At 62.4% G+C, this 23,184-nt stretch overlaps 2 protein-coding genes across 11 annotated transcripts; one reads left to right on the forward strand and one right to left on the reverse strand.

The window, feature by feature from the left end:
- Window positions 1–1,044: 1,044 nt before the first annotated feature.
- Window positions 1,045–15,771, reverse strand: ZFTRAF1 (zinc finger TRAF-type containing 1). 5 transcript variants are annotated; one of them, XM_074352884.1, is made up of 4 exons: window positions 15,014–15,597; window positions 4,193–4,431; window positions 3,377–3,588; window positions 1,045–1,806 (listed from the first exon to the last, which is right to left on the reverse strand). In XM_074352884.1, the coding sequence occupies exons 1-4, from the start codon at window positions 15,104–15,106 to the stop codon at window positions 1,415–1,417; spliced, it is 936 nt and encodes a 311-aa protein (XP_074208985.1). In that variant the 5' UTR covers window positions 15,107–15,597; the 3' UTR covers window positions 1,045–1,414. The 5 variants fall into 5 exon arrangements, with proteins under 5 accessions (XP_074208985.1, XP_074208983.1, XP_074208982.1 ...); XM_074352882.1 differs by lacking the exon at window positions 15,014–15,597 and adding an exon at window positions 12,477–12,975; XM_074352881.1 differs by lacking the exons at window positions 1,045–1,806; window positions 15,014–15,597 and adding exons at window positions 2,173–2,981; window positions 12,477–12,979.
- Window positions 15,772–16,112: 341 nt separating this feature from the next.
- On the forward strand, window positions 16,113–23,165 carry KIFC2 (kinesin family member C2). 6 transcript variants are annotated; one of them, XM_074352751.1, is made up of 18 exons: window positions 16,115–16,448; window positions 16,614–16,695; window positions 16,880–17,031; window positions 17,156–17,294; window positions 17,461–17,585; window positions 17,667–17,732; window positions 17,807–17,935; window positions 18,312–18,389; window positions 18,505–18,619; window positions 18,695–18,804; window positions 19,242–19,350; window positions 19,463–19,620; window positions 21,403–21,507; window positions 21,590–21,711; window positions 21,803–21,926; window positions 22,019–22,148; window positions 22,237–22,493; window positions 22,583–23,165. In XM_074352751.1, the coding sequence occupies exons 1-18, from the start codon at window positions 16,281–16,283 to the stop codon at window positions 22,835–22,837; spliced, it is 2,424 nt and encodes an 807-aa protein (XP_074208852.1). In that variant the 5' UTR covers window positions 16,115–16,280; the 3' UTR covers window positions 22,838–23,165. The 6 variants fall into 6 exon arrangements, with proteins under 6 accessions (XP_074208850.1, XP_074208849.1, XP_074208851.1 ...); XM_074352752.1 differs by having other exon boundaries at window positions 16,116–16,379; XM_074352749.1 differs by having other exon boundaries at window positions 16,113–16,448; window positions 18,556–18,619; window positions 21,590–21,926; window positions 22,237–23,165.
- Window positions 23,166–23,184: the final 19 nt, after the last annotated feature.

Below are 23,184 nucleotides of genomic sequence, written 5' to 3' on the forward strand. Positions count from 1 at the left end.
GCTGGGCTTGTTCTTTGTAGGGGCAGGGAACCAAGCGCAGCACCTCCTGGTCCCCACAGTGGCTGGGCTGAGTCGGCCTTGCGGGAGGGGAGCCCGCGAGTCCTATGCACTGGGTGGGGAACAGGAATCCATACAGGCTTCTCCGAGTAACCAAGGTGAGGCTCCCACTCCCCACAGCTCCCTCACACCACTTTGAAGCTCCCACCTCCAGGGCCTGGAGAGAGAGGAGCCATGAGACAGGCCAGGGCCGCCCTGCCCATTGAGTCTGCAGGCCCGAGGTGACGGGGGTGGGGTGGCTGCTCTGAACATGGGGTGGCTTGGCCAGGGGTGAAGGAAGCAGTTCTTTTGTACTGCTCTCACAGTACAAAAAGCTCTCATAGGAGAGCCTGGTCTCCTAAGCAAGGGCCCAAGCTCTCCCTTCCCTAGTAGCTCCCAGGGCCGGGCTCCTTCCCTGTGTGAGGACCCCACTGGGCCTGCTCATGACTGCCCTAGGGGCCCCCCTCCCTCAGGTGAGAAACCACTGATGAGCGCTGACCTCCACACAGAGCCCTGGACGCAGGACCAGCAGCTGGTTGCCGAGAGCAGCCTGGGGGCAGCTGGACCACTCAGACCCTGGCTCAGCCAGGCCTTGCTCACTGCCAGCAGACCCCAGAACTTGCCTCACATCCTATGGACACTGCACCTTGAGACTACAGAAGATAGATTCTCTCTTGCTAAATGTGCATAACTTATAAAAGAGCCTGTAAAGAGTTTAATTTTTTTCCTGGGAAGAGACAGAAAAATCACCCTGCATTCCAAAAAGTCTGCTGAGCCCTGGTGGCCAAGCCCTGCCTCCCTGGCAGTATGCTGGGGTTGCTGAGACCCCTGACCCCGCCTGCTCCCCTGCCCAGGCCCATCAGAGGGGGCAGGGTCTCCAAGTCTCTCCTGAGGGTGCGGGGCAGGAAGGTGCAATAACAGGGATGGATAGACTCTGACCCCCAGCCAAACCAAAGACCCCATGCTGTCTGATTACAGCCACGCCTTTCCCTTGAACAAAACAGAAAGTAGGAAACAAGGGTGCCTTTTTAATTGCAATCAAATATGCCGTCTGAGGTCAGTGCCCCCGAGCCCGGCCCAGGAGCCGTGTGTGGCCCAGAGCAGGCGTGTGGCCCACTGCACTGCGCATGGGGTCTGAGGCAGGGCCGCTGTGCCGCACTGGGCCTCTCGGGTCCCCAGCAGCGTCTCCTCTGCGGTGGCCCAGCCTCCAGTGCCCGGGACAGGGGAGGTGGGGCGGAGGGCGAGGCATGAGCGCTCACACCTTCACACACGCATGCAGACGTCCCAAGGTTCCCTTCTGTTCCTTCTCCCTCGTCGCTGCAGTGGTCGCCTGCACTGCGAAGCTGCCACCGGCGGTGTGGGCAGCACCGCGGGCTGCCTACTTCTGTATCTGGAACAGGAAGAGCCGCAGGTTGATGTTCTTGGCGGCCAGCAGCTTGTTGCACTCCACAGAGTCGACGATGGGCAGCGGCACGTAGTCCGTCTCGTTGCTCTCGTTGGTGAAGACGAAGTGATAGATGACGGGGCTGATCTTCACATCGTCGTATGGGCCCTTGAGCAGCAGGAAGGAGCACTCCAGCGGCGCCGTGGCCTTGCTCTTGAGGAGCAGCTGGAAGGAGAGCGTGCGCTTGCAGGACAGGTTGGGGTTGCGCTCCGAGTCGTTCACACGTGCCTTCAGGACCCACGTCTGGTTCAGCACCGTGAACCGCGGTGTCTCGTAGTACAGGCGCGTGATGAAGTCATCCGTGCGGTAGGGCCGGAACTGGACCTCTGTGGAGACAGACAGGCCGGGAGGGCCGGCAGTCAGAGCGGGCAGGGCCGGGTGGTGGCGCCTTCCCGACCGGCTGAGGACACAGGCCCAGCCAGGGAGGAAGGCAACTTACCAGGACACCATGCGCTCTACTTGGCACAAGGCAAGTCAAACGCGATTATGGCAAACGGAGGCGCACACAAGCTTGGGGGAAACGACTATAAACAGAAGTGACACGCATTAGCTGCATGGAGTCCAGAGGCTGCGAGAGGTGAGCGGCTGGCCCTGCCGGGCCCCTACTGGCCTCCCTCCTTGCCACCCCTCAAGGCCCAGCAGAGGGAGAGGCCCCGCCCCAGGGGCGTGGGTAAGCAGACACACAGACAGGATGCAGTTCTGAGAACAAGTGCACTTTATTGGTTCTGATACAGAGCTGCCAGAAAAGCCGGCAGGAGGGCTGGCGCGTGGCACCCAAGCCTGCGCTGGGCTGTGAGGCGGAGTGCCAGTGTCTGGCCCAATGCTGGGCTCTGCCAGCCGGCCGCAGGCCTGCCCGTCAGTGGGCGACTGCTGTCACACTGTCCTCTCAGCACGGCCCATGGCCTGCGAGTCACTCCACGGAGGTGGCCAGTTGTTTCTGCCCGGCTGCCATTGCAGTCACGATGCCTCGGCCTGCCCGGACCCTCGAGGCCTGGCCTGGACTGTCTGTGATACGCTGCCCACCAGGATGGCTGAGGCTACGACTAATCAAGGGCCGTGGCCTTTTGCTGCTGAGGCCCCAGGCCCTCAGCCTCTGGGGCCTACACAGGCCTACACCTCGCCAGGCCCAGTCCAGGCAGCATGGTGTGACTGCTGCCTGTGGCTGCCCTTGATGCTCTGAGCCGGCCGCCTGGCGTGGGCTGGGCAGGAGAGGACCAGAATACCCCCAGCAGCTCCAGCGACAGCAGGTGCTTCTTGCTGTTCTCTGTGTCTAGACCAGCTTCTGGCCTGACTCCTGCTCCCCAGCGTGTCCAAAGGCAGTAGTGGTGGCCAGGAGAGCCCAAGAGATCCAGTGGGCCTGGGTGCAGTCCAGCCTGCCCATCTCGGGGCGTCCACGCCCAGCTCTGCAGCTCGACTTGGGGACCCTTGGCTCGTTCTGGAGCCCTGGCCCTGACTGTCTTCTCGCTGGCCTCAGGAGGCCCACAGCCACTGCAGTAACCGCCTGTAGGCAGGACGCGACGTCAAGTACTCTTCTTGCCCCTGGCTCCGAGGGGCGGGCCCCCAGCTCCCAGACCCCACAAGACACACTCACTTCCTGGTCAGACCCTGACCGTCCCAAGGCTGTGCTGCCCCACGCAATAAGGACATTGCCTTGCTGGGATGGCAGGGCTGGGGTTGGGAGGACAGGGGGAGGGGCCTCTGTGAGAGCCATGCAGCTTCCCCCAAGGGTCCTGGTGGCCCCTTCCATGCCCAGCCTCCAGCCCACCTTCTCCCCTGCAGCGGAGCCTGTCCACCTGGTACAACTGTGCCCACTGCCCGGAGCCTGCTCTCCCCCATGCCTCTGGCGGCCGGGCCCCACCCCGACATGTGTGGTTTGCAGTGGGCGGCGGCCCTCACCTGTGTAGCCGATCTTCTCAAAGCTGAGCAGGCTGAAGATGCTGTTGTACAGCTGCATCTCCCTGCGGTGGCTCTGGTCCATCTCATCCAGGATCTCCATCAGCTCGTTGCCCGTCTTGGTTGGGTGGGCGCACGCGGCCTCATGCACCGTCAGCTCGTGGAAAGGGCCGTGCCATGGGCAGCCGATGCGCTTGTACTTGCACTGGGTGACCCTGGGGAGGAGGCAAGCACGGTGGTCACGCCTGCGCCCCATGGTAGGTGGCTGCGCCCAGGGGTCCTCCAAAGGGGGGCCTCCACCCAGCCCTGCTCTCACAAACCTCCCCTGAAGGGCACAGTCCCTGTGTGCCACCCCAGGAAGGGCTCAGAGCACGTGTGGCAGAGACTGAGAAGGAGCGCATGGGGGCTGCGTCGTGAAGTCTCTCTCCTGCTTGGCGACAGCTGCCACTGACCACGGTGGAGCCCACACCACTCTGGTCCACGTGTGGCTTGGCAGCTGGGCCCTGCCGGCAGGCAGCAGTGTCCACCAGCCAGGCGGGGGTGCCAGTGCGGCCTCACAACTCACTTCCAGAGCGCCTGTGCCAGCCACGCTCTCCTGGCCCAAGAATGCAAGGACAGTGTCTAAGAGGCCACCACACTGCCAGGAAGAACCCTGGAGGGCCAGGGTGATGTCCAGACACACACTGGCTACAGATCCCAGTGCTGTTCTGGGGGGCCTCGTGCCCACCACCCCCATCAGCCCAGGCTCTGAGCAGCTTCACGTGGCCAGCCCTGCAAGGTTGTCGCCAGGCTGCGGGCATGGAAGGATCTGCCAGTTACCTGTCCTGGCACTCCTCTTTCTGGTGTCTCTCCAGGAGGGAGCGGGGGAACTGGCACAGGCAGAAGCCACACTCGGAGGGCAGCTCACTCACGGCCTTCTCCACGGCCAGGTTGCGGCAGCAGAGGCTCTTGCTGATCTCGCAACGACAGTTGGGGCACGTGGCCTGCTCCTCCTTCAGCCGGGCATCTGCTAGTAGGTGGATAAAACAGCCAGCGCACATCAAGTGACCGTTAGTACACTGCGAAGAAGGAAAGGGAGATGAAGCTCACAGACCTGCGGGACTTGCACAGCCGCACGCGCCCCCTCCTCCCCACCCTCCGCTGGCCGGCCCAGGGCTCCAACTGCACGAAGGGCCCCAGGTGTGCCGGTGTTTGACAGGAGAGCCAGACCTCTCTCCTGGAGCGCTGCAGGCTCAGCTGGTGGGGCCCCGGTGGAGGGGGTGTCTTGAGGGTGGCCCTTGTCGGCTTGCAGAGGTTACAGCCCTTCATAAAGGTAGGCCCGCTGGCGGAGACTGCTTTGAGCACACTGGGGCTGGGGGCCTGGCCTTTTCCCATCCTGGGGCCAGGAGTCCCCCACAGAGCCTGACGGGGACGTCTACAGGAATGGGGGCACTCAGCCAGGCGCGGCAGTGGCCCTCAGCACACAGCTGAGTGGGCAGCAGAGTCTTCCTACACCCCCTCCCTGGCTCAGGTCAACCCCCAGCCTGGCCCCTCCATATCGGCCTCCCCAGCCAGCACAGGTGAGAAGGCAGCTGCCACCTACCCGGTGAGGCTGGCTCCCCAGTGACACAGTTGTGGCAGGTGGGGAGACCCAGGACAAGGGCATGTGGGCAGGGCCTGCCTGTGGGAGGTGGGGATGGGGGCTGCAGGCAGGGGGTGTTGCTGCCCGTACCCTCCCACTGGGGGTCCTGGCCTGCGGGGATAACAGGCTGCCAGCTTAGCTACCCAGGGTGTCTCACTGTCCACACGCACGCCCTGAGCACCCACCTGGTGCTGCTGGGAGACACCCAGGGGCAGTGGGCCTGGCCCCGCAGGGGCTGACAGGGCTGGGGGAGGAGGGGCCCCCGTGGGGACCAGAGGTGCAAGAGCAAAGGCTTGAGCCAAGGGTCCTCTGGGGTAGACAGTCCCCCAGGCCCACCCCAGGGGCTGCTGAGGGCGGCAGGCAAAGGAGTCTCACAGAGCCCAGGGAGTCCTGGGCGGGGTGCGCAGGAACCCACTGAGGGCACTGGATCTCCAGTGGGAGACCGGTGAGCAGGCAGGCCACGCTTCCACAGGCCCCACCAGCCATGCAAACCTCTAGAAAGCCACTGGGCTACAGACGTCCTCGGGGCCCAGGACCCTTCTGAGTGGGATACAGGGTGGCAGAAAGACTCACCGGGCCACTGCCTGGCCAAGCCCGTACATGATGGGGGCCTCGAATACACCAGCTTCCACCCCATTGCCTCAGGGGTCCGCGCACCCTGAGCTGAGGGCTGGAGGAGGCTGAGTGAGCTCTCAGCACCCATGGGCAGTGCTTGGGGTCTAGTGAGGGATGTGACCTGTGTGCTGAAGACCGATAGCAGGAACGGCGGGGCTGGGGACAAAGGCTTCATTCACAGAAGCCACATCTGCACAAATGCCACAGTCTAGCTGCACTCAAATCTCAATTTCTAAGTCAGTTCAAAACTGAAAACGTACAAGAGGAGGAAGGTGAGCTGGCTGGCTGAGGTGGGGGAGTGAGGCTGGTTCTGAGAGCGGTCAGGGAGGAAAGCAGCCTATCCCGTCCCACCCTGAAGGTCAGTGGAGAAGCCAGAGACTCGGAGGGGAGGGGAGGGGAGGGGGACATGGACACCAGAGGCTGTTGCCGCCCCGTGGGAGGTACAGAACAAGAGCCCCGGTCATACCTCCTCTCAGAGCCCTGGCCAAGGGACAGAGGTAAAGCAAGGGCTACAACTACAGCTTCTATAAGGCAGGGAAGGAAGTGGTACCTGCTGCCTGGTGAAGTCCCAGTGAGGAAGCCAGGCAGGACACCAAGAACCGTGCCAGGGCCTGCAGGACACCGACACTCAGACACTCCCCCAGGGCCTGGGGACCCCCCACTGTTCCACGTGGCCAGCTCCAGTTCTACATGCCTCTTGATGAGATACTGCCCAGGCAGGGCCCGACCCACAGGGGTCTCTCCTGTCTCCATGTGGCCCAGCCAGGCCCTGGGCCTGAGGGAGGGAGACTTGGGATGGAGTCCAGGGACCTCCTGAGGGGACTCAGAGGCAGCCAAATGTGTGACTGCTGACCTCCCAGCACTGCCCTGAAAGCCCACTGCTCTGGAGTGGACTGGGTACCCCTCCTGCCAGGCCTCTCCTTAGAGCCTGGGGGCTGCAGGGACACCCAAGCTCCTGGGCCAGGCCCCACCGAGCTTCTAGGAGCCTCCAGACCCAACAAAGGCTCAGGTAGTATGGCACCTGCCCTCCCCTGCACTCCGGGGAGAGGCAGGGTCACTGCCCCTTCAGCCCCAGCAGCTCAGCTCTGCGTCGGAACGTGGTGAACAAGCAAGATGCCCCAAGTGCTGCCAGTCTGGCAGAGGGACCAGCTAACGTCCACATGCAGCTCACCCTTACCAGCCCTGCAAGGGACGCTCTCTGGGTGGTCACCAGGTGGCTGCCTTGGCCCCAGCAGACACCCAGCCCAGGTGATCTGTCCATAGTAGATAGTCACCATACTCAGTAGCCTTCCCCACCAGCCAGGCCCCCTGGCCTCACAAGCAAGACCCAACTCTGCATGCAGACCTGGCCCAGGGCAGTAAGGGCCATCCCTGCAGAGGTCGGGCTGGATGGTACAGTCCTGCCCTGGTACCTGCCCCGATTTGCCCAGCCAGAAGCTGGGCCCCAGAGAACTCTGCCTGGCACCAGTCGCACACCAAGCCTCTGATGGACAGCACCAGCCAGGGCAGGCCCGAGTGCCTTACTAGACGCTAGGGCCAAGCCCCCAAGAGCCTGGGCCCCTGAGAGCAGGTCCTGCTGTGCAGGCCAGGCTGTCTTCCCACCGCCTTGCGGGAAGACCCCTGTGACGGGGAGGAGTAGGGAGAGGGGCTCCACAACCCAGGACAACACTGCAGGGCCTTCCAGGCCCTCCAAGCACAGATGCTGGCTGGACCCACAGGTCTCCAGCAGCATGACCTCAGGCTGGTCACCTTTCTAACAGAGCTTCAACTTCCTCATGCACAAACAGCAGCGAGGACAGGACCAGTCTTCTTAGGTGCTGAAGAGGTGGGATGGGACGATGTAAGCAGCACTGCAGCTTGGCCCCTAGCACAGAGGGCACAGGGCCACTGCCCTCCCTGGTAATCACCCAGCAGATCCCCCCCGCTTGCAGAGCCTCAGAAAGAACTCCAGGCACAAGTCTATGATTTCAACAACACTCCCCTATCCTTGGGTTCTCCAGCCCCAACCAAGCCCCTCTGCAAATGGCCCAGAAATGGGCATTTGTACCTGCCCGCATAGGACATCACCCAGCAGTCCCTCTGTCTGCCTGGCCACAGGCAGCTAATGGACACCCAGGCTGTGCATGCCCGGAGTCTCCATCTGAACCAGCTTCTCCCCTGCGGGAGCTGAAAAAATCATCTGGACTCCTGAAGAGGAGCCCTAGCCATCAGGTCTTGGAACAAAAGCAGTTCCTAGAAAATGTCCCCAGCTTCTGGGGGCCAGGTCCTCAATCAGTAGGCCTTTCAGGCTTGGAATGCCTCAAACCCTGCCCCCCTCCCATACTCTACTCTTTATCACTAAAGGAAGGCTCCGCGCCCAGACCCACATGAGCAGCCCGCCCTTCACAGCACAGCTGAGGGCACCAACCCCAACAGTGCCCCTCACCCCAGGGGGAGTTCCCCCGTCACCAGGCCCAAGAGGGCCGCATGGCACCCCACACTCTGCATGCTCAGCCTGAGGTTTCCTCAACCTCCTTCTTTCATTAAGGGACCAAGAAGGGACCATGCAGTGTCCAAGATGCACGGCTATCTCAGGTGAAGCCAGGACTCCAACCCTGCACAGGTTTTGAGTGTGAAGTCCTGGGCCAGCGGTTCTGATGTCACACCACCCGGAGGGCCAGGACTTGGGTGGGGACCAGTCAAACCCGCAGAGTCAGGTTCCTGCTCAGGACCTAAGTGCTGCCCAGATTGAAAGGTAACTCAAATGACAAACATCCACCACAAAGACACTTCTCATCTAGCCAGAGTCCAGAAAATTTCTCCTCTCTGTCCTTGTTTTGGATAGCTAAGCAAATACATTTTCAAAGCTCTTTTCTGCTACCTTTTTCATCTCAAAGCATGAGCCAGCCATAGTCTCAGAGCTGGGGAAGAGGATTCCAGGTCCTGTGGGTGGGCAGCCCCATCAGAGATTTCTTAAACATTACTTTGACCGGAGCCCGCAGTACCAGGCAGGCTGACAGATGCCAAGAAAGTGTGCTTGGAGGCTCCCCAAGGCATGTGCCTACATTGGCCAGGGCCTCCTCTGCTTTCTGGGCCTTTTACCAATGTGACTGCCGATCAGGTAACCAGCCCAACGGGCTGAGCCGAGTCCTGGGGGACAGGGACCTTAGGGGTGGGAGGTACAGCAGGTCATCCCCAATCCTCCCACTGGGCACAGTGGCAAGTGCCCCAGGCTGGTAGGATGGGACAGGTATCCTGCAGCCAGGAGAGAAGACCACCACAGCACCTCAGTGGGGCCACAAGGAAGAGGACAGAGTGGGCAGGGAAAGGGAGAGGGCACTGGGCAGAAGAGGCACAGGATCAATGGGCTGGAGGGGCAGGGCCCAGGTCTCAGCCCAGGAACGGTGGGCAGAGGGGCTGGAAGGCCAGTTGGTGCCACATTCTATGACAGAGGCCCCCTGACTACTCCTCCACTGATAGGTGTCACAAGGAGCTTTCCTGGCTGAGAACTAGGTCGGGGTGGGAGAGTCTGGACCACAGCTCAGGGCCTCGGCTGACACCAGTAGGGTCAAGGCCAGGCTTGTCTCACGGAAGACACATTGGGCCTTGTGTGAAGGGCTAGGAGAGAGCTTGGGAGGGGTGTCAGGGATCAGGCTGTGGCTGCAACACTTCAGGCACCATCAACTGAGGCTGGGCCTCCCCTAAAGAAGGCAGAGGAACCAGATCACACTGCCTGCATTCAGAACAGGGGCCAGTACAAGCTGCCCACCAACTGCTCCAGCACTGAACTCCTGTCTGAGTGTCCCTGCCACAACTCCAGCCTTCCTACCGCTGCCTAGTTGCCTGCTGCATGCCCACCCAGGACTCTGGAAGGTGGCTGCAGACCTTGTCAGGCCAGTCATCAAGGACATACCTAACACCCACACGGAGAACATCAAAGCCAACACCTGCTGTGCCTGCTGTAGTCCTGACCAAGCCTGACCTAACGCAGGCCACCGGAAGAACCATTTGCATGAGTGCCCTGGTCTGACCCCAGAGACAGTTTCCCAACCCAGGTGGTGTGATGTGCACGGCATGTGGGGAGCCGACACCGTGGGGCCAGGGGCTCGGATTAGGGCGTAGGGGAACAAGCCCAACCATATAGCTATGTCTGCTTCACCTCCGCGAAGGCTGCCCTGGAGGCACAGGGTGGTGTCTGGGGGCCAGAGAGCAAGCTCTCAAGCTACTATGCACCCAGCCACCCCCAGAGGCCCAGAGAGTTGTCCCCCTCGGCCCCAGTGCCAGGCACAGTACACAGGGCCCAGCATGGCCACTGGCTCTTCCCCTCACCCTAGAACTGAGCACCATCTGAAACTGCCCTCAGATGCACGGCATGGCTGCTGCCCGCCCTGAGCCGCATGTCCTGGTGGGGTCAGGCAAACCGTTGCCAGTAGGAACAGAGAGCAAAACACACCACATCCTGAGGCCAGCCCACCACAGACAACCAGTTCACATGACTCACCAGAGGACGCCAGCAGAAGTGGAGGGGCCGAGCCCAGGCCAAGGAGTGATGGCCGGCAGTGGAGCCCATGCCGTCCTTGACCTGATCCTCCCGGGAGCAAACCTAGCTTTGATGGCAACCAGGCAGTGGTGCGGGCCTCCAGGTCCATCCCGACCCCTGCCCTCACGTCCCCAACCAGGGTGGCAGGGATGGTGAAACAGAACACTGCATGCAGCAGGGAGCCACTGAGGCCTTCCCTTGTTCCCCCAGCCCTCCCTCAGGCCCCTCACACCCAGGCTCCAGCACAGGCATGGCAGAGCATCCACAACCCACGTGGCCCTGACCCGTGGCAGGTCTTCCAGCAGTCCAAGTGAGTTCTGCCTCATGGCAGGGCTCCAGCCAACCCTTCCAGAACTGAGGGCTCTCCTGCTGGTCAAACGTTCTAAAGCTTTTTCCAAGCCTCTGGAAACAAGAGGAGAGCAACCCCTCGCCAACGCCCCGAGTGGGGCAGAGGCCGGTGCCAGAACCCACAGCTCAGCACCAGTGGGCTCTCTTCACTCAGCAGGCCTATTCCCAGGGAAGCCACTATGCAGAGCCCACGAGGCCATGAGAGAGGCCACAGGTCAGGTGGCCCCAGCGCCTTCACTCTCCATCACAGCTGCTCAGCCGCCTGCCTCCAGTCTGAGCTCAGCTCCCAGCTCAGTGCAGGCTGGTTTAAACCAGCCAGGCTCAGAGACCCAGTCACCACAGCTCCAGAGGCAAAGCTACAGCTCTCTGTGCTGAGCGGCCCAAGAGCCGGCACCACATGGCCTGTTATCACGTCAGGTCCAGCTCCAATCCACTCACAGGAGGGGAGATGAGGAGAACCCCAATTCCCCTATGCCACCCACCCTGCAACCACTAGCTTAGCTTCCTAGATTCTCATCCAAGGCCCAAGAAAGATTTCTTCCACCTGGCAGGATCATGGGCAAGGAAAAAAGAAGCCAGAGAAAGGACAAGTTCTGAGGAGCACCCATAAGGCTGAAGGCATTACGAGAAGCCCTACCCCTATCATGCTGGGCCAGGAGGCCTCTGGCCTCCCTGACCTAGGGCCTCTGGCCAGGAGTGTCCCAAAGCACAGGAGGGCAGGTTGAGAGCCTGTGTCTTCTCTCCAAGGAACTCAGCCCACTTCCCCGCCCATGCCCCTTCCTTCCTCTCTCCATCACCCAGGTGCACTGGAAGCCTCCTGAGCAAGCCACCTTACACCAGAGTGGGAAGGGTCTGGAGATCCAGAGGCTGGGGAAAGGGCAATCCAGACTAACTCTGCGCTGTTTATAACAGGTCTCTCTCACTCACAGCCCCCAATGTGAGTATAAGAGAGGGACAAGGCTTCAACAGCCATGCCCAGCTTCTATAAATGCAAAGAAAGGTGATCGGGTATTGTTTCATTCTTCTAAGGGGCTCTGGAGGGAAGGGTTATCAGAGATGGAGGGACTGAGCTGGAGACAGACAATAGAGAAGGCAGGACACTGCACACTGGCCCTGGGACCAGAGTGTGGCCCCTGTGGCTGTATGGTGCACACGGAAGAGCAACCTGGACCAAACACCCCCCTCCGACGGCCCCGAGTGGGTTAAGGACTCTGAGTCCAGCCACCATGCTAGACCTTCATATAAAAGGAAAGCGGACAGACCTCCTGAAGCACTGGTAGCCCGGGAAGACAGGCCTGGCCAGGGTGAGGTGGGACGTGACAGGAGCCTAGCCTGAGGCCCAGCATGCCCAGAAGGAGCTGGACTGTGCTGGGGCTGGAAAAGGGACCCAAGCTGGGGGGCTTGATGCAAATGGTTCATCCAGACCAGGAATGAAGGGAAAGGGCAGGAAAAGAGGTATTTCCCTCCATTTTCAACGTTCTTCCGGAAAGAAATAGCAAGGTGAAGCAGGTTCTTCTGCCCCCGAGAATAAAAGGGTACAGAATGCGCACGAGGACAGGTTTGGGAGGTGTGTATGCCAAGGAAGAGAAAAGCAGCTCTTGAGGAAGAGGGAAGACCAGGGCTCCTAGAGCCCAGGAGCTCAGGAATGAGGGGGGCACGCCCGGAGGTGGGGAGGGTGGGGAGGAGCGTGGGGATGTGTCACCAGCTTTCCCTGGGGTCAGCGTGAGGACTGGCGAGTGCTGAGGAGGGGCCAGCAGGGGACCTGAAAAGAGAAGAGGCATCTCAGGAAATAATGGGAGTCAAACAAGAAAAAAATAGGGTTCCGAACAAGAAACAAGAAAGTCCTGAAAGGAAGAGAATGAGGAGCTTCCGAACAGGCACCAGAGTCGCACCGCTGGGCCCCAGGGCTCGGGCCTGGCCTCCGAGGAGACGCGGTGCCTGGGGGCCGGCCGCGGCGGGGCTGGAGCCGGGCCGGGTCGGGGTCGGGCCGGCGGCCCTACCTGGTACACGGAGGCCTTGGGAAGGTCCAGGCAGACCGTGCAGCACAGAACCGAGTAGAGCCGCTCCTCCAGCTTCCCGCTGCCCGCCGCCGCCGCCGCCGCCGCCGCCTCGGCCGCCTCGGCCGCCCGTAGCCGCTTCTTGGGCGGCGCGTCGGGGTCGCCGGCCGCTTCTTGCAGCTGCCGGGCTCCGGCCAGGCCCGCCTCGTCTGGGAGCCCGGGCCCCGCCGCCTCGCCCAGCGCCGCCGCCGGCCCTGCGGCCGCCCCGGCCCCGGCCCCGACCCCGGCCCCGGCCGGCACGACGCCGGCAGGCCCCGCGGCCGGGCCGCCCCCGCCGGCCTCCTCCGCGCCGGACATCGCGGCCGGCCGGCCCGGCGGGCGGGTGCCGGCGCGCTCCCGCGGCTGGAGGTTAGGGGCGCCGCGCGCTCCCGCCGCTCTCTCGCCGCCGCCGCGACCCCGCAGCCCCGCTCCCTGCTCCGCCGCCTCAGTGGGTCCGGCCCGCGCGTCGCCCCGCAGCCGCCGCGGCCACCGACCCCGGCGCAGCCGCCATCTTTGTTTTCGCTGCGCGCTCCCCCGCTCCGGCGCCGCCGCCGCCGCCGCCGCCGCCGCCGCCGCCCCCTCGTTCTCCCAGTCACGTGAGCTGCGCGAGGCCAATTGGAGTACCAAGCGGGCAAGACGGCGCGGCGGCCAGAACCAATGGGCGCGCGAAGGCCCACCCCTGCAGAAAGTGGGCGGGGCCCCAGTCGACCGGTGGAGGGGCACTCGCCCCGGCGGGGAAGTTCTGGGGTCTGGGGTGAGCGCTGCGCTTCCCGCCAGTCCCGGACAACGAGCACACGCCTTGGGACCTCAGGAACGGAAGGCAGCCTCAGACCCCCGCGTCCGGGTGTGTCTGCGCCTTTGTCCTCCGACATGCAGGCTTGCGCGCGCGGAATTCCGACCTGGCTCGTAGGAGCGAGAAACCCCGCGGGCCACCCTCTCCCTCCTATGCGGGACGAGATGTGTTTCCACAGGACGCAAGCGCAGGGATTCCCCAAGGGAGAGCTCTGGACCCGGAATCTAACCCCCTGCTTGGCCCAATCCCGTTGCCTAACCTTGTGGTTGGGACCTGAGTAGGGGTTCACTGAGAAAAGTGAGGTCTTAGGAAATCAGGACTTGCTTTGCATGGGTCAGAGGTCAAACGGGTGGAGGTAGTCAGCCCTGGGAGGGAAAGTGCATTTCTGGGAACAGATGTGGTACGGCCCTCCCTCCCTCACCGGGCCTTTGGCCCATGAAGGTCACTGCCTCAGAGGGCCACCTGCCAGACCGTTCAAGGATATTCAGAACGAGGCTCCACCACATCCCAGGAGAGCAAGGTCTCCTATGTCTTCTCAGTCCAGCAGCCTTCCTGACAAAGGTGCTGGCAGGCCAAACTGGGTAAGGCCCCCAGGGCTGGTTGTAGTGCACTGCACATGCCTTCCTTTGCTCAGGAAAACCAGTTGCTGCCCTGGGAGCCTTAGGAAGCTTACTGGAGGACCCCTCAGTCCCTCTCAAGAACGGGCATATTCCATATTCCTACTAAGTCCCTAAGGTTTATTGGAGACCGAGCATCTCTCTAGACCCACAACCATGGCCTGCCCAGAATCAGGCCCCCAAACGTGCCTGGGATGTTGTTCCCCTCATTCTGGTCTAAGCAAGTCCTCACACTCAGCCAGAGGAGGAGACAGTGCCCAGCCTCTGCCCCCCTGACCAGTCACTGCAGCAAGCTGGCTTCAGAAGGAAGGAGAGTCCATCCCTAGGGAAGAAGGCCCCAGGAGCAGGCCCGTTAGAGACGAACGTGGTAGCCAGAGCAGAAACCCTGTCTTGCTATCTCCAATGTCACTCCCACTGCAGGCGTTGTGTGTGTAGGGCCCGGTGGTAGGCCCAGCTGCCTGCGGCCAGGGCCCAGCAGCAGATGTCCTCCTTCGGCAGCAGCAGCAGTCTGTCTTCCTCCAGCCGGCTCAGGAGGCCTGCAGCACCCAGCATCACACCCCCCCACATTCCGTAAGTGTTGGTCGTGAAAACAGCCACAATGAGGATGGTCACTGCGACCACCAGCACCACTGCCTGACTAGCCACAGAGCGGCCCTCGGCACCAAGGTGGTCACCAGCCACTGCCAGCACCATGCCTCCTCCCAGGAGCAGGTTGGCAGAGGAGCGGTCCCCATTCACCCAGTGGAAATCGAAGGCCAGAAGGGGCAGGCCGATGACAGTAGCCACCCAGGCTCCAGCAAGATGGTCTTCATCTGTGCCCAGCCCTGGAACCAGCATGGTGGCCGCGGCCAACGCTTGGAGCAGGAAGCCAGCAGCGGCCCCTCGACTTGCCTGTCAACACAGGGAAGGGAGGAAATGTGGGAAAAAGAGGCCAGGGTGTTCCTTTAAGCAGGGAGGGGTGGGGGGTGGGGTCTCACAGAAGCCTGGCCCCCATACTTACCTCCCACCACCCTCTCCCTGAACCAGGGGACAGGCAAGGTTCTTGGGGTTTGGGAGTGGGCTACACTCCTGCCCAGCCCCAGTGTACTCACCTGGGCAGTGCTCACGGCAGCATGCAGAGACACCGCTCCCAGCGCCAGGTGGGACAGGGCGGTGCTCCACTCGCCCCATGGCCTGGGGGCCATGACACCTGGGGCGGTAGTGAGTTTGAGGGGACAGGAAAGGGACCTCAACTTTGGAGAAAAAGAACGTAGAGGCCGCGACTGGGAGCCCTAAGGGCGGCTCTCCAGGACTCCCAGGTTCCAGAGCCCCATTTCTAAGTATTGGAAAAGGCTCAACCAAAACTCTTCAGAGCCCTGAGGCCACTGGACACAACCGTGGGGAAGAACGTAAATCGGCCGGGAAAAGAAGGGAAAATGCGGCTCGGGGCCTAGGCTGGGTGGGTGTGAGCTCTGGCGTCCTGGAACCCAAGTTGGGGCGCAGGGCCTTGAGGAGAGGGCGCGAAGGCCGACTTGGCCTAGTCTCTGCGCTCTGGGAGACGCCGTCCTCGGAACCAGTCCAGAAGGGGCGACCGCGCAGGAACTCAGAGAACCCTGAGATGCGAGGCCCGAAAGCAGCGGCGATGCGGAGGCAGAAACCAACCCACCACGCCGCCCTCCCGCTGTCGCCCCGCCTCCCGCGTCCGGCCTGCGGCGACCCCGCGCCAACCAACGAGAGTAGCGGAGGCTAGAGTGGCCGGGGGGGGGGCGGGGCCGGGGAGCCGCGGGCGTGGACAATCGAGAGACCCGGCAGTAGAATGTGGGCGGGGCTAGGAGGAGGGGTCTCTGCACCCTGGGCGGCACGTTAGCCCAGTGGTCTGCAGTGAGGGGAGGAGCCGAGGAAGGGGCGGTGAGGGGCGGGGGTGCGACGGTAAGGGGAGGGGCAGTGAGGGGAGGGGCTGTGAGGGGCGTGGTGGTGAGCGGGGCGGTGAGGGGAGGGGCTGTGAAGGGAGGGGCGGGGCCTGAGGGGAGGGGCCGAGGAAGGAGCCTGCGGGAGCCGGAGTTGGACACCCGCGAGCGGAAAACTTGAAGCCGTTACCGCCGCGTGGGGGTTCCTCGTAGAGGATTGGTAGGGATTCTAGAAGAGCGGGTGCGAGGCCGTAGCGTTCTCAGCTCGAGGTCTCCGCTTATTAGGGTGGCGGCCCCGGGGATGACTGTCTCTTGCCCCCTTTCCTCGGGCGCGCGTCCTCCGCCCGCGGGAACCGGGCCGAGGGGGCGGCCGCCGGAGCATGCGCACCGGCTTTGCGGAGGGCGGGTGCGGAGTTGGGGCGCGGGGACGCGGGGCGGCGCGAAGCGGGGCCCTCTGCCGCCCCGCACTCCCATGTACGCCTTCTACTCGCTGCTGATCTACATTTTCTACAGCCTCTTTCGCAGGGATGGCGGGGCCGCGGCGGCCGCGGTCCCTGGGAACCCCTCCCAGGTGAGCGGGGGCGGGCGCAGCTCGGCAGGCGACCCCCTTCTTGAGAACCGCTCTGCAGGCCCGCAAAGCGTAGGTCCCATGGCACTGACGCGGGGGAGGGGCCGTGCGGAGGACCTCGTCTCTGGTGTTGGAAGCTCAGACCCCAGCTCCAACCCCTCGGTTCAGTCCTTGGGGACAGGGAGCCCCACAGGCTACATGGCCTCTATTCAGGGGCTCCCTCTGCTCCCTCCCTAGAGTACCCGCTGCAAGCCTGGGGACCGCCGCCGTTCTGACCAGACCACAGGAGAACTGTGGACCGAGCTGACCGGCCTGGTCGGTAGGTGCTGTTGGTGCGTCGGGAACGCTGCGTCTCTGGGTCCAAGAGGGATCGCTGCCGTCCGAGAGATGCTGGGGTGCCCCTGACCTCACTGGGAGGGAGGGACCTGGCAGGTGCCAGCTGGTGGCCTAGCCTCTGACACATGATCCAGAACTCCTATTCCTCCTACCACCTGGCCTCGCAGGCTGCCCGGAGTCTGAGGATGGGCCGGGAGGGGGAGCTGAGGGCGGTCCAGCCGAGGTCTCCCTGGAAGAGGCTCTGGTGCGTGTTGCTGAGTTCCTCTCAGTCCAGCTGGGGGCAGAGGAGAGCTTTGGGAATCCTCCCGACCTGAGCAAGGTAAGCGGAGTTGAGACTCTCCCAGCGACCTGTTTTGTCTCACCAGTCCTTCTGATCTCCACATCCCAGTTTCCCCCACCCCAACCTTCTTCCTTCTCCACTTTGATTCCTGTTTCTTTTTCAGCCTGGTGATGTCCCCCCATTGTTGACGGTGACTGGTCAGCTCTTGGCCCTCCTGGCATGGATTCGGAGCCCCAGGGGGAGGCAGGCCGTGCCCCAGGGGACTCAGGCATCCTCAGGGGTGCAGTCCCCCATTCCTGCTGGTGCGTCAGGCGTAGTGAGTTCAAGAGGGAGTTTGTCAAGGGAGTGACACCCACCAGAACTTGAGCAGCCTGGAGTGCAGGGTCCTAAGCCCTGCCTTGCTCCTGAGGCGCCCCCTTCTTCAGGCCAGAGAGCTCTTCAGTCCTAACTGGGTTCATCTCACCCCAGGAACCCCATCCCAAGACGAAAGCCCTTCCCTTTCACCAAGGGGTGAAGCCCAGGGGCAGCAGCCTCCCCAGTTGGAGGAGAACCAGAGAGCTTCGCAGCGGCTGGAACAGCTCATCCTTGGACAGGTGAGGGGCTCAGGAGGCAGCAGGGAACTGGGAGAGGACTAGAAGGAGGTGGTCTACCCTGTGCCTGTCTCTCCTTTCCAGCTGGAAGAACTGAAGCAGCAGCTGGAACTGCAGGAGAAGGAGCTGGGCCAACTGCGCCTGGGAGTGGTGAGGCTGCGGGGTTGGGGGTGGGGACGTGAGAGATTTTCATTGTGAGTCTTGAGGGCTTCCTTCTCTGGCAGGGGGCGACAGACTCGGAGAAAAGGGTTCAGTATCTAACTCTGGAGAACAAGGCCCTGAAACAGAGCCTGAGCCTTACTCGGGACCTCCTGCTGCACTGCGGCCCTGGCCCCCTCAGCAGGGCCCCACAGGTATCCTGCTTAGTCTCCACCGTCCCTGCAGTCTGGGCCTCCCGCACACCTGGTCTCTAGCAACACTTCCCAGGCTCCCGCAGGACCTCCTGCTTGCTGGAGCAGAGGCAGCAACCAGGATCAGGGACAGTCCCCATCAAAAAGACTGATGCCCACAGGAGAATCCCTCCCCTCCACCCTATGGCTCCCCTCTGTGACTGACCCCAGGAGAGCAGAGGGACTTGGGGAAATGAGCCCTGCATGGAACTGGGAGGCTTGGATTCCTAACTGGCTCTGTGTTCTCCTCTCAACTTGACTTTCTGTGGGGCAGCTGGAGTGCCTCTCCCTGAGTTTCCTCCTGGCTCCATAGCTCACCTGGCTCCCACCTGTCCTACAGGAGGAGGCAGAAGCACTGGCGGAGCTCCAGGGCCGACTGCAGGAGGCCCAGGACACCACGGAAGCCCTCCGAGTCCAGGTGGGTGCTGGGCCCAAGGGCCGGGGAGTCTGGGGGCACTGGGAAGGGAGTGTCTGAGGCAAAGCCTGGTAAGTGCCTGTTTCCTCAGTGACAGGGGTTGGGTTGGGCGGGGCAGCTGGGGGCACAGGAGATGCAGCTGCAGGGCCTTCGGGGGGCCCTCCAGCAGCTCCAGCAGGAGACTGAGCAGAACTGCAGAAGGGAGCTGCAGCAGATGCATGGGCAGCTAGCAGGTAAGGGCTGGGGCTAGGGAGCCCATGGGAGAGCTCTTGGGTCTGGGCTTTCCCTCAACCACCTTTGCCCACCAGGACTTCGTGCACGCATGGCCAGCTTGCGTCAGGGCTGTGGGGACCTCCGAGGCCTGGTCAGCACCTTTACCCAGAGCTGTCAGGGTTCGCTGAGTGAAGCCCGGGGTCAGGTCAGGACCACTGGCTCCCCTCTTGCACTTACTCTCTGGGCAGCATTGTCACTGGTCTACTCTGGGAACCTCTGTTTATCCTCTTTCCAGCCCCAGGGAGTTGTGGGCTCTGGAACCAGAACAACTTGTGTGATCCTGGGTGTGATCTCACTTCTGGGTGTCATTTTTGTTCTGTGCAAACTGGGGTGACAGTGAATCCCTCACAGGGTGGCCAGGAAGCCCTGGAGAGACCGATGATGTCCTTGCCTATGGTTCTCCTCTGGTTCCTCAGCTCCATCCCAGGCCCCCTGAATGATGCCCCCAGGGGCCTGAAGCCATTGGAAGTTGTAGATCACCACAGCTGGGGGGCCCCGTGGTGGATATTGCTCTCAGCACCGCACCCCCAACCCCTGGCTCTTCTTGGACTGTTTCCCTTCCTCACATCTTTATTCCCCCAGGTATCCTGGGCCCTGGGGGCACTGTCAGCTGGAGGGGCTGGGACCAAGTTCCAGGAGGCAAAGCAGGGGCCCCTAGCTGGATGCCCAGGGCGGCTGTTGGAGCTCAAAGGTATGGCATTCTTGGGGAGCACAGGGATGGGGCAGGGAGAGGTGGAGGAACTGGAGCCTCTCGGTGCTTTAGGACCTGGGAGGCAGCCCTGCTGACCTGCTCTCCACCCCAGGAAACATCCGTGTGCTGTGTCGGCTGAGGCCAGGGACACCCTCCAGCCTGGTGAGCTTGGAGCCTGGCCCAGGTGGCACTGTCACCACCTGCTATCGAGGGCACCAGCGTCGCTTCCGCCTAGACTGGGTCTTCCCTCCACATGCCAGCCAGGAGGAGGTGATGCCCCACCCTTGCGCCTGTGCTGACTGTCCCTCAGAGTCCCCTGGAGTCCCGAAGAAGTTCTGAGTTCCCCTTCCCTGTTGGCCTGCCCTCCTCAGAGGGAGAGTGGCTGGACTCTAGCAGGGAAGGGAAAGGAGTCAGAGTCTGGGAGGCAGACTGGCATCCTAGCTGGGCACCTCCTTTCCTTCCAGGGTTTTCCCTTTGTATTCCCCCACCGAGCCCTGCAAGCAGGAGACTTCCTGGTTTAGACAGGAAGATTACCATTTTCAAAAATACTTTTTTTTACCAGGAAACTAATGATAATGAACATGTCTGAAGTGACAGGCACTGCTCATGCAAGGCTGGCTGTGGAGCATGGCTGGGGTGCTGTTGTGGTGGGGACAGTGCTGTGACCTCCTCCCCCCAGGCTTCTTCAGCTGCCCACTCCCCGGCCCAGCCCTGACAGCGGGCACCCCTCCTTACTTTGTGGCCAGGGGAATGGTGGGGCACAGGTGATCTTCCAGCCTCAAGGCTTTCCCATTGTTCCACACAGATCCTCCCTGCTTCCCTCCCCTTTCCTGCTAGACCCAGTGAGCTGAAAAACAGAGGCTTAAGTCACAGAGGCTTAAGTCACAGCCCCACCACCACCTTGCCTCACATACACCATCTCCATCGCACACAGACTTTGCAACTCGACCTTCCATAGCTCAGGAAATGAAGGCTGAGAGTCGGGAGGGGGTGAGTCAAGGGGCAGAGCTGTCAGACTCAGACCTGTGCTGGCCTCACAGGGACAGAGTGTGATGAGAGTGCCTGGCAGGCGGCTGGGGCTCTCTCCCCTACTTCCTGGGGTCCCACAGCTGTTTTCCACCTACCTTTCTCTCTGGTTATCCTCCACACTACCCCCAACCCCGTCTTCAGCCTCCGTCCCAAACTGCAGCCCTGAACGGGGCCCTCCTTGTCCACTGTTTTCTGGATAGCCTTTCTGGACAGGGCCCTCCAATTCAACGCATCTGGATGACAGAGCTAAAGTTATCTGTTAGAAGTCCCCTCGCCTATGTTCCCACCTCTGCAACAGTGCCACAGTGCCCCCGCCACAGCCACCCCCAGTGCTTCTTTCTGGTCGTGGAATCTGAGTGACCCCACTGGCAGTTCTGATTCTGCCCTCTTGACTGGCAGCCAACACTTCACGCAGAACTGACAGCCCGCTCAGTTATCAGCCACCTTCTGGGCATGAAATCTGGCGAATTCATTGCTCAGAAGGCTGCTGCTGGTGTCCAGTTGCCACAGGACACAAGTCCCATCTCCATCTTCCCTTCACCTGCCTTTCTGCACCCTCTCAGGCTTCAGCTGGCCACTGTCCCCCACACCCATGGGGCCCTCAGGGTTCATCTGTCGTGTGCTGGGTGCTGCACTAGCCCTCCTGGTAGATGTTGCCACTTAACCCTCATAACAAGTGCCACTGTAGTCCTTATCTCTCATAGGGGAAGGCTGAGTGATTTGCCTCCAACCAGACGCAGGATTTGAACCTGGCAGTCAAGCCCGGGGTACTCCCCTGGCCTCCCAAGTGGTTGTTGTCAGGACTCCAGTACTCTGTATCACCTGTTCTCTTTTCCTGTCATGTCCCTCCCTGTCTTTGCTTGGCAAATTCTTGCAAATGCCATGTTCTCCAGGGAGCCTACTCTGTCTGTTGGAAGATCCACCCTCCCATTATGCTCCCCTAGCTAGACCCATCCTCCTCCCAGAGAAATCGATTTGTTCATGTCCGGGGCTTAGGGCCCCTCCCACTCCTCCTACCCCTAGGTCTTCAGAGAACTGGAGTCAGCTGTGCTGTCCTGCCTTGGAGGCTACAGTGTCTGCATTTTCACCTATGGTCAGACGGGGACAGGGAAGACCTACAGCATGGAGGTGGGAAAGTGGGGAGTCTGGGTGGCTCCTGAGGCCAGGGGCTGGGAAATGAGCCTAATGTGGCACCCTGCCCCGTCCCCAGGGTCCACCTGAGGACCCTGGCATAGCTCCTAGGGCACTGCAGTCACTGTTCCGGGAGATGGGGACAGGGGGACAGCACCACGTGACACTCAGCATGGTGGAGATCTACAACGAAGCTGTCAGGTCAGGGTTGTCCCTGGCTGCCTCTGCCCCGCCTTCTTTTGGTTCCACCCTCCTAGAACTCCCAACAAAGCCCCCCCCCTTTCACACCCAGGGACCTCCTAGCCCCAGGGCCTCCCCAGCGCCTGGCCGTGAGGCAAGGCCCAGCAGGCCAGGGGGGAATCCAGGTGGCTGGCCTCACCCACTGGGAAGTGCCCAACCTGGAGTCGTTGCATCAGGTAAGGCCATGAAGTCCTCCAAGGCCCCGCGCGGTGCTCCCACCTGGGGCCCAGATCCTGCAGTAGGCCAGCCCTGTTGCTCCGGCCTCCAGATGCTGAGCCTGGGAAGGGGCAACCGGGCCACCGCCGCCACCGTCATGAACCAGCACAGCTCTCGTTCGCATGCCCTGGTCACGCTGACTCTGCGCACGGCGTCCCCACTGCGCGGTCCTGCCACCTCAGGTACCACGGCCCGCGCCTGAGCCCTGTGGGGGGCGTCGCCGAACCGACACCGGGCCCCCTTTGATGTCGGGCTCGCGTGTCCCCACAGGCACGTTGCACCTGGTGGACCTGGCCGGATCCGAGCGTGCCTGGAAGGCGGGGACAGCCGGCACCTCGTGGGAAGACCGGGACGGCGCCCAACGTCTGCGGGAAGCTCGGACCATCAATCGCTCGCTGCTGGCGCTGGGAGGCGTGATGACTGCGCTGCGGGCCCGCCGGCCACACGTGCCCTTCCGCGATTCGCAGCTCACACGCTTGCTGCAGCCCGCACTCGGCCCCGGCGCCACGGCAGTGCTGTTGCTGCAGGTGGGGCCCACCCAGCAGGACCGCGGGAGGGTGGTTTGCATGCCAGGCGCCGCCCATTCGGGCCCGCCCACCAGCCCGCTCCCTCGCAGATCTCCACGCGGCCCGAGGATCTCGGCGAGACCGTGTGCTCGCTCAAGTTCGCCGAGCGAGTGGGCCAAGTGGAGCTGGGGCCGGCTAGGCCCCGCAGGGCCCCGCGCTCTGGGACGCTCTCCTCCCTGAGCACCGACACACCGCTCACTGGGACGCCCTGCACGCCGACGCCATCCCCCGGCAGCCCGCCAAGCCCTGGCCTGGACAGCGGCTCCAGCTCGGCCCTCTCACCACCAGAGGAGCTGCCTTCGTAGTCCCGCCCGAGGAGTCTGGAGTCGCGTCTCTGCCGGCAGAGGCAGCAAAGACCCCACTCTCCTCACGACCTCCTCGACCTCTAGGGACCCAGTGCCCCCAAAACTCCCAGTCTACCTGCCTCTCCTCTAACCCCGTGTTTGGCCTGGGGTAATGACTGCCTCCCCTTGGCCCAGGCTCTCAGCCCCTTCCTTATCACCATCTGATGTTATCGCAGTGCGCCGCAGGGGGTCTCAGAGCTGGGAGGCAGACCCTGGCCAAGTGGTCACCAGAGTCACTACCCAGCCACCAAATATCAGACTTGCATTAAAATGTTGTCTGTTCCTTTACTGTTATCTTCCCCACTACC

This window comes from Camelus bactrianus, chromosome 25 (genome assembly GCF_048773025.1).
Source record: "Camelus bactrianus isolate YW-2024 breed Bactrian camel chromosome 25, ASM4877302v1, whole genome shotgun sequence".
Lineage (NCBI taxonomy): Eukaryota > Metazoa > Chordata > Mammalia > Artiodactyla > Camelidae > Camelus > Camelus bactrianus.